This window comes from Lithobates pipiens, unplaced genomic scaffold (genome assembly GCF_037356315.1).
Source record: "Lithobates pipiens isolate NorthernLeopardFrog02 unplaced genomic scaffold, aLitPip1_a1.2 Scaffold_8, whole genome shotgun sequence".
Classification (NCBI taxonomy): Eukaryota; Metazoa; Chordata; class Amphibia; order Anura; family Ranidae; genus Lithobates; species Lithobates pipiens.
The window spans coordinates 457,152,019-457,168,394 of NW_027507903.1; the positions used below are offsets into that span (position 1 = coordinate 457,152,019).

Sequence of the window (16,376 nt, forward strand, 5' to 3'; positions counted from 1 at the left end):
GCATTCATGGTTCCCTCAATGAACTGTAGCTCCCCAGTGTCGGCAGTACTCATGCAGCCCCAGACCATGACACTCCCACCACCATGCTTGACTGTAGGCAAGACACACTTGTTGCTTGACACTGAACCAAATAAGTTTATCTTGGTCTCATCAGACCACAGGACATGGTTCCAGTAATCCATGTCTGCTTGTCTTCAGAAAACTGAATGTGGGCCTTCTTGTGGGCCATCATCTTTAGAAGAAGCTTCCTTCTGGGACGACAGCCATGCAGAACAATTTGATGCAGTGTGTGGCGCATGGTCTGAGCACTGACTGGCTGACCCCCCCCACCCCTTCAACCCCTGCAGCAATGCTGGCAGCAATCATATGTCTATTTCCCAAAGACAACTTCTGGATATGACGCTGAGCACATGCACTGAACTTCTTTGGTCGACCATGGTGAGGCCTGTTCTGAGTGGAACCTGTCCTGTTAAACCACTGTATGGTCTTGGCCACCGTGCTGCAGCTCAGTTTCAGGGTCTTTTCAATCTTCTTATTTCCTAGACTATCTTCTTATAGCCTAGGCCATCTTTATGTAGAGCAAAAATTATTATTTTTTCAGATCCTCAGAGAGTTCTTTTGCCATGAAATGCCATGTTGCACTTTGAATAACCAGTATGAGAGAGTGAGAGCGATAACACCAACTTTAATACACCTGCTCCCCATTCACACCTGAGACCTTGTAAGGCTAATGAGTCACATGACACCGGGGAGGGAAAATGGCTAATTGGGCCCAATTTGGACATTTTCACTTAGGGGTGTACTCATTTTTATTGCCAGCGGTTTAGACATTAATGGCTGTGTGTTGAGTTATTGTGAGAGGAAAGCAAATTTACACTGTTATTCAATCTGTACACTCACTACTTAACATTGTAGCAAAGTGTAATTTCTTCAGGGTTGTCACATGAAAAGATATAACAAAATATTTACAAAAATGTGAAGGGTGTACTCACTTTTGTGAGATACCGTACATGGGCCTCCAGTGGAGTACAGCTCACCCATAGGTAAGAAGGGGGGCCATCGGCATGCATGTGCAGTATGAAGAGGTGGCAAGCAGGACCTTGTTGGAGGAGGAATCGCTGAATTGAAGAAGAAAGCTAAGTATTTTCCCAATGGGCAGCACTTAGCATGGTGGAGGAACTAATTAAAGTGGAAGTAAACTCCCCTATCGTTTTCAGCCAAGGAAGCTGCCATCTTTGCCTCTGTTTAATCTTCAACTGCTATGGTGCTGCACATGTGATTCGTTATGACACCAGCCATTGAATGGTTTGATAGTTTGGCTGAGAGCACAGCCAATGTGCAGTTAGCATTCCCGGCATGCCTTTTTTTTTAACTGTTTAAATCGATGGGTTTACTTCCACTTTAAATGAAAAGTTGACCTTTAATACAGACCTGCATTTGTCGATCAAGGGCAGTTTACTTTCTCTTTACAATCCTGCCACTTCTTTTGGCAGCCAGAGGTGAATAAAAATGCCCATTAATTTTGTTAGGAAGGAGCATACAGTGGTGTGAAAAAGTGTTTGCCCCCTTCCTCATTTCCTGTTCCTTTGCATGTTTGTCACACTTAAGTGTTTCGGAACATCAAACCAATTTAAACAATAGTCAAGGACAACACAAGTAAACACAAAATGCAATTTGTAAATGAAGGTGTTTATTATTAAAGGTGAAAAAAAATCCAAACCATCATGGCCCTGTGTGAAAAAGTGATTGCCCCCCTTGTTAAAACATACTATAACTGTGGTTGTCCACACCTGAGTTCAATTTCTCTAGCCACACCCAGGCCTGATTATTGCCACACCTGTTCACAATCAAGGCATCACTTAAATAGGAGCTGCTTGACACAGTAAGGTCCACCAGAAGATCCTTAAAAGCTACACATCATGCCGAGACCCAAAGAAATTCAGGAACAATTGAGAAAGAAAGTAATTGAGATCTATCAGTCTGGAAAGGGTTATAAAGCCATTTCCAAAGCTTTGGGAATCCAGCGAACCACAGTGAGAGCCATTATCCACAAATGGCGAAGACATGGAACAGTGGTGAACCTTCCCAGGAGTGGCCGGCCGCCCAAAATTACCCCAAGAGCGCAGCGACGACTCATCCAAGAGGTCACAAAAGACCCCACAACAACGTCCAAGGAACTGCAGGCCTCACTTGCCTCAGTTAAGGTCAGCGTTCATGCCTCCACCATCAGGAAAAGACTGGGCAAAAATGGCCTGCATGGCAGAGTTCCAAGGAGAAAACCACTGCTGAGCAAAAAGAACATCAAACCTCGTCTCAATTTCTCCACAACACATCTTGATGATCCCCAAGACTTTTGGGACAACATTCTGTGGACCGATGAGACAAAAGTGGAACTCTTTGAAAGGTGTGTGTCCAAGTATATCTGGCATAGAAGGAACACTGCATTTCATAAAAAGAACATTATACCAACAGTAAAATATGGTGGTGGTAGTGTGATGGTCTGGGGCTGTTTTGCTGCTTCAGGACCTGGAAGACTTGCCGTGATAAAAGGAACTATGAATTCTGCTGTCTACCAAGAGATCCTGAAGGAGAATGTCCGACCATCTGTTCGTGTACTCAAGCTGAAACAAACTTGGGTTCTGCAGCAGGACAATGATCCTAAACACACCAGCAAGTCCACCACCGAATGGCTGAAGAAAAACAAAATGAAGACTTTGGAGTGGCCTAGCCAAAGTCCTGACCTGAATCCTATTGAGATGTTGTGGTATGACCTTAAAAAGGCCGTTCATGCTCGAAAACCCTCTAATGTAACTGAATTAGGACAATTCTGCAAAGATGAGTGGGCCAAAATTCCTCCAGGACGCTGTAAAAGCCTCATTGCACGTTATCGCAAACGCTTGGTTGCAGTTGTTGCTGCTAAGGGTGGCCCAACCAGTTATTAGGTTTAGGGGGCAATCACTTTTTCACACAGGGCCATGATGGTTTGGATTTTTTTTCACCTTTAATAATAAACACCTTCATTTACAAATTGCATTTTGTGTTTACTTGTGTTGTCCTTGACTATTGTTTAAATTGGTTTGATGTTCCGAAACACTTAAGTGTGACAAACATGCAAAGGAACAGGAAATGAGGAAGGGGGCAAACACTTTTTCACACCACTGTATGACTCTCTCCCCTTCCTCCCATTTGACCACAGGGCTGAGCATGGCAATCCTCAGCCCTGTGTTAGCGAATAAAGCTTATACAGTGCTTCCTCTCTTCTTTCCCAGCAGACAAACAGAGCAGCTCAAGGCAAAAGAAAGATATATGTAGCTTATGGTGACGAGATTAAAGTGAACCATTTTCTTTAACCTCCATGGGCAAAGCACAGATTAAGGTACAGGATTACAGAATGCATATAAAATCTCTCTGATTAAGCCTGTAAGGGTGAAACATGTCAGAGAGGGTTGCTCTCCACCCAGGCAATATATATATATATAAAACACGTACATACACAGTATATATATATATATATATATATATATATATATATATATATATATATATATATACACATACACCAACGTTTTGCCTTTCATTTCTATTCTAAACTGAATAGGTTGTACAAGGTAAGGGTTCACATATACTTTATTTCAGAATTAGAAGGGCATACATTATTGGTTTTCACAAAAAAAAAAATTTAAATTGTTAAAAAAAGAAAAGGATTTTGCAAATAAGCCCAAAGAAGCTTGTGTCTTATACCTGCCTGGAGTTCAACTTTGAAAATGGCAGTGGGTATAGGGTCTTAAAAGATGACTGCATATAGGCTACTTGCCCAGCCCCTAACCTAAAGTATCCCAAACTCCCCTGCCCCAGATGTTAACCTGTATCTCACAGCCTGCTGCAATGTTGACTTCCTGCAACCAAAATCTTCTTGCCAAAACTGTGCAGTGAACCTGTCCTATGAGGCTGACTCACAAGACTGGCTATGTTCACCAGAAGTGTATGGGGATCAATTGAGCAGTCACAGCCAGTTGCAAGAAGATTTCCACCATGGTATGTCAACATTCAGGAAAGTAGGCATCTGGGACAGGACAAGGGGCTACTTTAGGTTTAGACAGGCATGAAAAGCGCACTATATGTGAAAGTGCACTTATCCCTTAAACTACCACCACTAAAGGGTTAATGGCCCATGTCAAAAAAGAATTAGCTGATCCAGAAAGTGGTCATTTCCTGTTGAGAGTAGCAAAACAAATGTCGCCTTCATCCTCCACAAAGATCACTAGAAGCCTGGCTTGTAGGACTCTAGTCCCCTTCATAAAACCGGATGTTCAGTGTGAGAGGTGACTGTGGACGCACCACGCCAGCCCCTGTGCAGATGGCTAAGTTTGTATGTTTGTAACAAGGGCTGAATAGAAAGTTCACTGGAACGTGGTGAGGCGCATGCCAGTGGTGCGGTCTTAAAACATTGTCTTTCAATAGTCTCTTCACTGTAACAGGCAGGGGGAAAAAAAAATAATGAGTCATTTTTCAATTAGCTGACCCAAAATGACAAAACTTTCCATCTTCCCGTCATAATAGCATTTATTATGTGGCCGAAGTGTCTGTATCATTTTTAGATTTTGTTTTGTCCTTTAAACTGGTGACATTCACAGCTGTGACTGTGTAAGTGGAACATAGCTGGCTCTGTTTTCTGTATTATCTTCGTCTTCCTGCTTGTTAATATAGCAGATAACTAATCAGGCAACTCTGAAATCTTATACATTATTATTAAACAGGATTTTTATAGCGCCAGCAGTTTGCGCAGCGCTTTACAACGTGAAGGCAGACAGTACAGTTACAATACAATTTAATACAGGAGGAATCAGAGGGCCCTGCTCATTAACATTATGTAAGGATAGCAATATGTAATGGTTTAGTTCATCCAAGGCTGTTAATTCAGTTTAGAGTAGATTTTTGTGGGTTAAATTACCCCCATGCTCTCATATTCAGGTCCACAGATCTTTAGCCATTATGATAGAATCTTACTTTTTGGCTGTATTTCATTTAAATACTATATTGAACTGTATCGTAATTGTACTGCCTCCCCTCTACATTGTAAAGCGCTGCGTAAAATGTTGGCGCTATATAAATCCTGTATAATGATAATAATTTACATATTTAAACAGATTCTGTGATAAAGGAAACTAACAGGGGCTGCAGCAGGTTTCAACTTCATTACTCAGCAAGTTGATATTCCATGTGGACTGTTCAACACTGGTTCTATAACAGATATGATTTAATGTTTACTCCAAGTTTTATCCTTTGATGAGCCCCAATGAAGGGGGAATGGTGTTGCCCCTGAAACATTCTGGCTGTTTTTTTTTAACCAACAATTAAAATTATCTTGGGCTCTTTTATCCGGTTTTGATCTGGCGCTCCTTTCTGTACTTCTATGGTTTCAGCTACTGTTGGGTGCCCATCTAGGGTAGTCTTGCTGTATGGGTGCTGCCTCACCAGATCTATTGAGCTTGTTTGAGGTTTTCCTTCATCTGACTACACTTGCAAAGTCTAAAATTTCCCAGTGCCACTTTGAGTATGATATTCTACAGTAGGTTTCAGTTCCTGAATGCTAGGATGATCTGAGCAGGTAAATCTTAGTCTGTGTTTGCTTGCTTACTCTGCCTCCCATCAAATATTTCTACTGGTCTATCACTATGATGGGCTTTAAAACTGACCTATAGGAACGTGTGGGAGGTGAGAGGAAATGGGAAAGCTTCAACACCACCAGAGAATTCTGTACCATTGGGTGGAGGAAGAGAACTCTTAACTACTGTGGGTATTTTATACCTGTCAGGATATATATATATATATATATATCTACCTATATATATATAATCTCAAGATATCTCTCTCTCTCTTATATTTATATATCTATATACAATATATATATATTTATTTAATTATTTATTTAGTTTTTAAGTGTCGCTTTAAAGTCTAATTGAACATTCAGGTTAATTCTACCAAAATGTATCCCAGGTGTATGAAAACAAGAAACGTTCACAGTTTTAGAGTTTTTTTTTTTTTCTAGAAACAGCCACAGCCTGGGTAGAAAAGCCTGTCCTGTCAGCATGCTGCTATGTGCCGACCCTAATTAAAACCTACAACTTTGTTAAAGCTTTCATCAAAATAATACCCAATTATAGTACTGTGAATGTCCTTATTCAGATTCTTCCTGTGATAATGCTAGAATACTCTGTCCCGGTCTTTCACAGGTGTGCTCCTGTGTGGTCACCCTGTCAAATAGGCTTCTGATAGAGACTACGGTAACTCCACTTTTGTAAGAAAAAAACCTGCCGACCTCCTCACGGCGATATACGACGGCAGAAGGGCTCGTACAGGCAGAATCACGTACCTGTACGTTGCCTTTTAAGAGGTGGCCACGCACACGTGGCAAGCTCCGTGAGTCGGGTCGCGGGTCCCGTGGACTCGATCACCGCAGAGATACCCGTGATCACCTCACAGGGAGGAAGAACAGGGAGATGCTAATGTAAACAAGCATCTTCCCATTCTGCCTAGTGACAGTGTCACTGATCTCTGCTCCCTGTGATCAGAGGTCAGTGACGTGTCACACACACAGCCACGCCCCCCCACAGTTAGAAACACGCCCCTAGGACACACTTAACCCCTACACTGCCACCTAGTGGTTAACCCCTTCACTGCCAGTGTCATTTACACAGGAATCAGTGCATTTGTATAGCACTGATTGTTGTATAAATGACAATGGTCCCAAAAATGTGTCAAAAATGTACGATGTGTCCACCATAATGTCGCAGTCACGATAAAAGTCGCTGATCGCTGCCATTAAAAAAAAAAATTATTAATAAAAATGCCATAAAACTATCCCCTATTTTGTAAACGCTATAAATTTTGCACAAACCAATCAATAATCGCCTATTGTGATTTATTTTACCAAAAATATGTAGAAGAATACGTATAGGCCTAAACTGAGGAAAAAATTTTTTTTTTATATATTTTTGGGGGATATTTACTATAGTAAAAAGTAAAAAAAATGTGTTTTTTTTTTCAAAATTGTCGCTCTTTTTTTGTTTATAGCGAAAAAAATAGATACCGCACGGGTGATCAAATACCACCAAAAGAAAGCTCTATTTGTGAGGAAAAAAATTTTGTTTGGGAGCCACATCGCAGGACCACACAATTGTCAGTTAAAGCAAAGCAGTGGCCGAATCGCAAAAAGTGCTCTGGTCAGGAAGGGGGTAAATTCTTCCGGGGCTGAAATGGTTAAAGCGGAGTTCCACCCAAAAATGTAACTTCCGCTGATCGGATTCCTCCCCCCTTCCGGTGTCACATTAGGCACCTTTCAGGGGGGAGCATATACCTGTATAATCCAGGTATTTTCTCCCACTTCCGGGCATAGATCACCACAGGCTCCATGGTGATCTACGCCATGTCTGGCCCCTCCTCCGCCCCCCGCTATCTTCTGGGAGACACACAGGTCCTAGAAGACAGCAGGGATGAGTGAGGACGCGCAGCACGACTCGCGCATGCGCAGTAGGGAACCAGGCTGTGAAGCTGCAAGGCTTCACTTTCTTATTTCCTTACCGAAGATGGCGGCACCTCCACCCGAGAGCCGAGGGACAGATCGACTTCGGGTGAGGACATTGCGGACACCCTGGACAGGTACGTGTCCGTATTTTAATATTTTAAGTCAGCAGCTGCAGTATTTATAGCTGCTGACTTTTTAAAAAAAACTCTGCTTTAAAGAGGAACTCATGTCTCACTTTCAAAACTGTGAGCAGGCAGGCTCTTTATTGCAGAAGAAACATGCAATGTCACTTCTGTAAAAAAAATAAACCTACCTGTCTGATCTAAGTCGTCTTTGAACTGTACATTGAGTTTCACAAGCACAACTCAGTTTACATGGGATGGTGCCTGTGAGCTAATAAAGACGGCCACAGCCTGGCACCCGGACATCAGACTGTCAAAGGAGATGGTTTATCGCAAGGTTTAGCTCCACTTTAAACTGAAAATGAAAGTGGGAAGCTGATTGCTTGCCATGCACAACTTCTACAGTTTTCATAAATTCCCCTTACAGTGTTTTAGTAAAGGAAATAGTTAGTTATGGCCTAAATGTACTATTAGCATCTCTGTATTAACACTTTTTTTCCCTTGCAGTACCCATTTAACAGCCAGACACGTATGGAGCCCTGTCTGATGAGCAGCACTCCGCGACTTCATCCAAGTCAAGTGGCACCACGCTGGCCAGATGTGGCATCAGGCAACAGCTGCTATACCTCCCCTTCCATGCACTCTGGCAGATATGGGAGCTCTACTGACATGTACACGTCCTTGACTACACGAAGGAACTCAGACTATGATCACATGCAGCATTTTCCCGGCTTTGCATATATAAATGGGGAGGCAAGCACAGGCTGGGCCAAGTGAAGCATGTGCTGAAGACTTTTCAGAACTTTTAAGACTATTTCTAAAATTATAAGAACCTGGTTATAAAAAGGGCATAGTTTAAAAAAACAGACATGTACAGTGAATAAAAGTCTTTGTAGTAAATGAGAATTTATCACTACTGTAGAGCACGATGTGGGGCCAAACGGTGCCTTTCAAATGTTAATTATTTCTGTTTATGTGATCCCAGTTCCAGATAATAATTATGTCCCATTTTGGCTGTTAACAATATAGTTGGAAGCAGTGGAAAGAAGAATTTTACTTGCTTTTAAAAGCAACCCATCAGCATCTCCATTTTATAGTTCTAAAGCAACATGAGGGAATGAAAGGGAGAATCTGATTGGTTGTGATGAGTAACGGTAATTATTCCCTTTTCAGACACTGAGCATGGGGCCCCTCTAAGAGGTCATAAGATACTTATTTTCATGTTTAAACCTGGATTGGAAAATCGTAATGATTTTTATGGTCAACACCTTTACTTCCTTTTTATTAGGTCCTCTTCATGTTCATGAACAAATGGCACCTTAATGCATCTAGGTAGTCCGCTGCACTTGTGTTATAGTGCACCACAACATATGCTAAATTGTGTTCAGAATGCTCCACAAAAAAAAAAAAGAAAAAAGCTTGTTCCCACAACGCAAAAGTGTGAATGCAGCCTAAAAGGTACACTGGATGATGCCTGCCAGTGGATATGAACAAAGCTCAGTGTTACTAAAAAAGGAGCAGACAGAATCTGGAGAAGCTTTGCATGGCAACCAATCAGCTTTTATCTTCAGCTTGTTCAGTAAAGCTTCGAAAATGAAAGACAGAAGCCAATTGGTTGCCATACACAGCTGCTCCAGATTCTGGCTGTTCCAGTCTTACACTTCATACACACTACTATTTTTTTTTTGTTCAACGCAGCGGGCTGAACGCAAAAAAAACTGACAGCTCAGGTTGGAGCCGCTGTATGAACTATGCAATGTTAGTACACCGATCCCCCCTGCTGTTCTTTTGTGTTCTGACAGGGGAAGGCCCCCCTGCTAGAACACTCCAGTAGACCTTTTTCCGTCATGCCCCTTCAACAGAAGCCGGCCGAATGGGTGGCTCCTGCCGGACTGGCTGCAGTACATACAGGCCAAATATCGTCCAGTTTCTATTGAAATAGCCAATGCCTCAAGATATTTTCCCAGCTAGACTATGGCCTAAGGAATCTGTATTCCCAACCTAAAGAGCAGTTAGCAGGAGTAGCCAGACTTTGAAGCATTATTACATTACCCCTTCTTTTAAACCACTGTTGAGTTAAATTTTTTCAAAACAGATTAGGTCAGGCTAATAATAAAACTTCAAGAGTTGAAATGTTGGCCCAGGTATTAAAAGATCTAACACCAATTACACTGCTTTTAGATTATGTTAATCTCCCCAATAAGTGTAGCATAACAAAGTAATTGAACAGGTGCATTTTGAGAAGTTCCAAAAGCAAAAATATCAACCAGTATTGAAGATGTCCATAGAACGATACGTGTAAGGGCCAGTGTTGATGGGCTTTTGTTCACTTCATATGGATTTTGCATACCCACAAAAGTCTATAGGAATGCAAAACCCATTTAAAAAAGGTCAAATGCTGGTCAGAAGGAGGTCAACTGCAAGTCTAATGCCCTTGTCAATGAATTCTGAATTATCTCTGAAGCGTTTCAAATTGATGCCTAAGTCGATCAATACAGGACCTAATTCTGGTTGGTCTTTGATGCATAGTAGGCCAAGGCAGACTCCCCGAAGCTACCGGTATTATAAGAAAAGGTTACTGCAAATTTTTTGAAAACCTATTGTTCCCTGGTGCCTAACAGATATCCATGCATGTTTGGAAGGTACAAGTATGTACAGTATGTTTATGTAACAATAATGTTTGAGTGATGACAAAAAGATCTTCTGCTATGTTTTTAAGGTGGCCAATTTGAGGTAATCTCCATATGTGCAATATGGCTTGACAAACTTATTGTTACATGTATTTTCCATCTTGGCAGATCCTGTACTACTGCTTCTCTATGGCAGCCAAAGACTGTCAGAGTGAATGTATCCTCCTTGAACACTTAAAATGTTGGGCATAAGATTATAAAGGTACTGACTGTAAACTTTATACTTCATTAAAGCCCTACTTGTGCTGTTTCTTTGTGATTTAGTGGTGGGTGCAAAAAAACTGCACCTCTAGACACATTGAGCAAGTGTAGCAGTGTCAGTAGGAGTGCCAGCTCCTATATCTGTTCCATTGTCTTGACAGTTATATCTGAAAAAAAAAATTTGTATTGCCAGCTGAAAACACAAACAAAATGTCATTGACTAAAAGATAGATAAATAAATGCTACAAATGCTCAAGCCCCTTTATTAAGATAGCAGAGGGGCTACAGCATTTTAATTATATATTTGTTTATTTTTTTTACAATTATCCAGTTCGGACATCCATAACAATATTGTCTATTAGATATTTCTAGCCCTGAAAGTTCAATAATAAAATCCTATATTTGATTCAGCATAATATAGCAAATAAGGCAATCTGAATATAATCAAGACCTGCTGTTTCAACATTGGTGTAACACCACAATTAAAAAAAAAAAAGGCTACAATTTGGTGGAAGCTTGCAAAAATCCAGTTTATTATCATTCTGCCATGTCAGTTTATGGAGTTAATGTCAATCTTTTTCTAAATACAGCGACACTTTAGTCTAGACTTTATGCTGTATAGTCTTCATTCATAGGGTTCTTAAATGAGAACTGACTTTGCTACCAAATGAGATTTGAAATTACAGAGTCAAACTTCCAACCTGGAATTTTAGATTCCAAACTTGTTTGGTGGTCAGGCAACACAGCTTTTAATGTGTCTTAAATAAAGCGCTATATATCTATTTATGCATTAATGGCAAATCTTGAGAAATGCAGGCTTGTTGGTATATTGGGAGCCCTATGTAATGTTCACTTTCTTTTAAACCTTTTTTCTTTCAATATGCCAGTAAATTAATTTAGCGATGCCTTTTTCCAAAAAGGATTTCCAAAAATCCACATGCGTGGATTTACTAAAACTGGAGTGTGCAAAATCTGGTGCAGATCTGCATAGAAACCAGTCAGCTTTCAGGTTTTATTGTCAAGGCTTAACTGAACAAGCCAAAGTTAGAAGTTAATTGACTACCATGCAGAGCTGCACCAGATTTGGCACTCTCCAGTTTTAGTAAATCAACCCCACAGTTAGAACAAACTGCAGAACTTTCTAAACAACTTGCGGTTGTGGACAGAAATATCATGTCAGGTAGGGTTTCAGGTTGAACTCAAATTTTGGCAAAACAACAAAATCATATGGCTGTTTTGTAATATAGTCCAGTATAAAAAAATAAAAAAAAGAGTTGACATGTAGCCCGCTATACCCAAACAGTTCAGTTGCCACTTTTTGATTTGGAAAAGCATAAGCCCCTTGGGTGTACGGCCCAAGCAAATATGGAATGTGAGGCCTCAGTTCCTTTAGGCTGTCGATGCTCATGCTTAAACTGATCATATATAATGAGGTAGTTCTCCTCATATTATAGTATTATAGGAACAAAAAATCTTATAGCCTAAGAAACATTCATTACAGGAAACCTGTACACACTGACATGGATAATGTATGCAGATGAAAGATTTTGACTTCACTTTGGCATTCTTATCTGCATGCTTCCTCCAGGTCAGTAACTGAAAATGCATTGAGGACTGAGGCAGATGGGCAACAAGCATTCAAACATTATTTATTCTGTCCTTTAGGCTGGGTTCACACTATTGCAAATTGGATGCAGGTTTCCCTGCATTCCAATTCACGTCAGGTGATTGTGACTGGCTCTCTATGGACCTGGTTCACACATCTCTGGAGCGGCTCCGGTGCAAATTGCACAGGGGTCCTGTGCGTCTTCTGGTCCATTTCAGGTCTGAATTCAGCCAAAATTGGACCTGAAATGGTGAATGGGGATGCATCGGACCCCTTCTGTGAGCCGCTCTATGCTGTGGTTGGAACCTAGCCTTAAAGTAAAAATGTCATAAACATTGGAAATAAAACTACATCTTGAATTTTCCTGTAAAAGTCAAGCTTGACCTTACACTTTTCTACCTTCTGAGATGCTCTGTTCAGTGATACTGTCATTACCTTAGAGCATTTTTGACTAGTGTATGGTAAGCTTAATGCACAGTCTATTTGCCTTTAGTAAATCCACCCCCATGTTATATTACACCCATATTTGTGGTGAACATGAAAAATAGCCACATACCCTATCCACAAAACCTCACTTCCCCTTCCCCTTCCCCCTACCTGAATCACTGGGTGCATCTTCCAGGGGGAATCCTGTTATTATTTCTTTTATTTAGTGCGGCTGTGCAATGGTTTCACCTTCCCAGCCATGTCTTTTGGCTCAGTTGTTACAGACCTGAGGCTGGGTGTAAACATTCATAGAGTGTCTACATTGCACCTGCAGCACACTGATGGAGGGTGCAATGCATTTACAATTTTTTTTTCAAAAGGTGGATTTAGCCTTTAACTTGTGGCGTTTACAAATGTTATTGTTGTATATGTTATTTTATGGTCCGTTTTGAGTTTCAAAAGTTTGTGACAGGTTTGCTTTAGTGATTATATATAATCATTAAAATGTCTGCATAGACATTTTCTTTTCTATAGGAATGGTTTAAAACCCCCGTGACCCCGTCTGGATATTTATGGCTCTTTTTCCTGGTCAGAAGCTACCTTTACTTCCTCCTTTATAGAGGCAATGGGAAATAATAGGGAATCGAACCAAAGGGGGAGGGATTCCTGTCAGTTGACAGTTTTCACCTGAGCATTAGTCCCCATTGGATAATTTACTCGCACCTCTTGCTCTGGTGACAGCTCTAAAATTTTGGCCTTCCCCTTATTTTCTGTCCCGTGAGAATAGTCACCGGGACAAGTTTAGAGTTAAAGTGGATGTAAACCCGATTCATGAAATTTGAGCTGGGCACATATATCTGTAGTGTTTTCTTATCTCTCTTAAAAGCACTAAGTCGCGTGGCTTTCTGCTGCTCCGTTCTTCTGTTATCAGCATGATAACGTCTGACAAGTTCTCCGACATGTGATAAAAACAGGCTGAACAGGGCGGGTGCTATAAATTGATTAGCAGAAAGCTGCTCTACTCACAGGACAGCTCTGAAAGTCTCTGCCTATCTGGAGGGGGGTGTGTGCCTTTCCTCCAATCAGCTGTATCCCAGTGTAATCTGACACTACTGCTGAATGAAAATTCTAACACGATATGCACTTTCTAAACAGTATATAAGACTGAAGACAGCAAATATACATGTAAAATTTATATAGGAGGATTTGTTTAATCTCTATGTATCTGAGGCTATTCGCTTCACTGGGTATATGTGAGGGTTAAGACCCCTTTCACATTAGGGTGCTTTTCAGGCACTATAGCGCTAGAAAACCACCTCCCATTCATTCAACTGACTTTTCATACTGGGGCAGCAGCATCTTTGGGGCGGGTTGGGAGCAGTGTATTTAGCACCCCCAAAACGCCCTGCCCATTGGCGCAACACAGACATTTTTAACCCCTTCTTTGGGATTAAAAGTGCCCCGCTAGCGGCTGAAAAGTGCTGCTTAAACAGCTTTACCGTGAACGCAGCCCCAGTGTGAAAGGGGTCTTACATCCACTTTAAATCTCTCCAGCACGAACATAGTTCACAATATACAACTAACCAAGGGCCTATCCCTCCTTTCAAAACAAGTTTTGCCTTTAGATACAATTTAAAGTGTACCCGTCACAAACCTTGGAAACATGAGGATAGATGCAAGTACATCACTGGTTGATTCCTTGTTACCTAATCTTGCAAAATGAATCTAAATAATTTGTGGTAAGTTTTGTGGTTAATAAACAGAGCCAGATAGGAGTTCACATGACAAAAATGATCAATTCTTCTTGGGAATAAATGAATATATTGGCAATTGTATTGTGTAGACATAATTAAAAAAGCAGACTTAACGTTTCCTTCATGCCCATTTAAAATTCAAGTTGTTGCTCGTGTTAATTTTCCAAATTCAGCAGGAATAAAGAATGTATATATTGTAATTTGCACACATGACGGATCTGTATATCACTAACGTTCACAATGATATACTTGTTGGCAAACAAAGTTGTGCCTTGCAGAAACTGCAATTTAACACAGTTGTATAAACTTTGTAATGTACTTTGTCTTAGACATTTCTGTGTCTAATCTGTAGTATTGTGAATTATTTTTTTTTTATTAGAACAAATTAACATGAATGTATTCCATATTTTAAAGAAACACACTGAGGAAATAAAGCAGACTTATTACCCTATGGGTAAGACATTAATAAATGGTTTATATAACATCTGAGCAATCTATTATGTGTAGATAATATATTTCCCAGCAGCCAGTGTGGTAACTGTGCGCGTTGCAAGTGAAAAAAACAAAAGGAAAAAAAAAAAAAACCCCAACATATTATTTGTACTGTTGTGAAGCGAGTATTCACGTCAATAAACAGTTTATTGGAAATATCTATTTATGGTGGTCATTATTCTTGAAAATTCAGATATTGCTATCATTAACCACTTTCAGACCGGACCATTTTTGCTGGTCAATGACCAGAGGTCTTTTTACAATTTGGCACTGCGCTGCTTTAACTGGTAATTGCGCGGTCATGCAATGTTGTACCCAAACAAAATTTGCGTCCTTTTTTTCCCACAAATAGAGCTTTCTTTAAAGGTATTTGACTGACTCTGCGATTTTTATTTTTTGCGATATAAACGTAAAAAGACCGCAAATTTAAAAAAAAAATGATATGTTCTACTTTTTGTTATTAGAAAAATCCAATAAACTCAATTTTAGTCATACATTTAGGCCAAAATGTATTCAGTCACATGTCTTTGGTAAAAAAAAAGTCAATAACTATATTTATTGGTTTGCGCAAAAGTTGTCACATCTACAAACTAAGGTACGTTTTCTGGAATTTACGCAGCTTTTAGTTTTTGACTGCCTATCTCATTTCTTGAGGTGCTAAAATGGCAGGGCAGTACAAAACCCCCCCAAATGACCCCATTTTGGAAAGTAGATACCCTAAGGAAATTGATAAGAGGCATGTTGAGCCCATTGAATATTTTATTTTTTTGCCTCAAGCGATTGAATAATGACAAAAAAAAAAATTTTTTTTTTTTTTTACACAAAGTTGTCACTAAATGATATATTGCTCACACATGCCATGGTTATATGTGGAATTGTACCCCAAAATACATTCTGCTGCTTCTCCTGAGTACGGGGATACCACATGTGGTCGACTTTTTGGAAGCCTAGCCGCGTACGGGGCCCCGAAAGCCAAGCACCACCTTCAGGATTTCTAAGGGCCTACATTTGTAATTTCACTCCTCACTACCTATCACAGTTTTGAAGGCCATAAAATGCCAATATGGCACAAAACCCCCACAAATGACCCCATTTTAGAAAGTAGACACCCCAAGCTATTTGCTGAGAGGCATGTTGAGTCCATGGAATATTTTATATTTGGCACAAGTTGCGGGAAAATTACAAACTTTTATTTATTTATTTTATTTTTTTTCACAAAGTTGTCACTAAATGATATATTGCTCACACATGCTATGGGCATATGTGAAATGACACCCCAAAATAAGTTCTGCTGCTTCTCCTGAGTACGGGGATACCACATATGTGGGACTTTTTGGGAGCCTAGCCGCGTACGGGGCCCCGAAAACCAAGCACCGCCTTCAGGCTTTCTAAGGGCGTAAATTTTTGACTTCACTCCTCACTACCTATTACAGTTTTGAAGGCCATAAAATGCCAAGATGGCACAAAACCCCCACAAATGACCCAATTTTAGAAAGTAGAAACCCCAAGCTATTTGCTGAGAGGCATGTTGAGTCCATGGAATATTTTATATTTTGCCAC

The 16,376-nt window shown here is 40.4% G+C and overlaps 1 protein-coding gene across 2 annotated transcripts in view; it reads left to right on the forward strand.

Moving 5' to 3' along the window:
- The window catches only part of RFX4 (regulatory factor X4), a 143,912-nt gene extending 128,936 nt beyond the window's left edge, over positions 1-14,976 (forward strand). For both annotated transcript variants that reach the window (XM_077468462.1, XM_077468463.1), the window contains exon 18: positions 8,155-14,976. In XM_077468462.1, coding sequence (XP_077324588.1) covers positions 8,155-8,424 — 270 coding nt within the window. In that variant the 3' untranslated portion in view covers positions 8,425-14,976. The remainder of the gene's footprint in view (positions 1-8,154) is intronic.
- Positions 14,977-16,376: the final 1,400 nt, after the last annotated feature.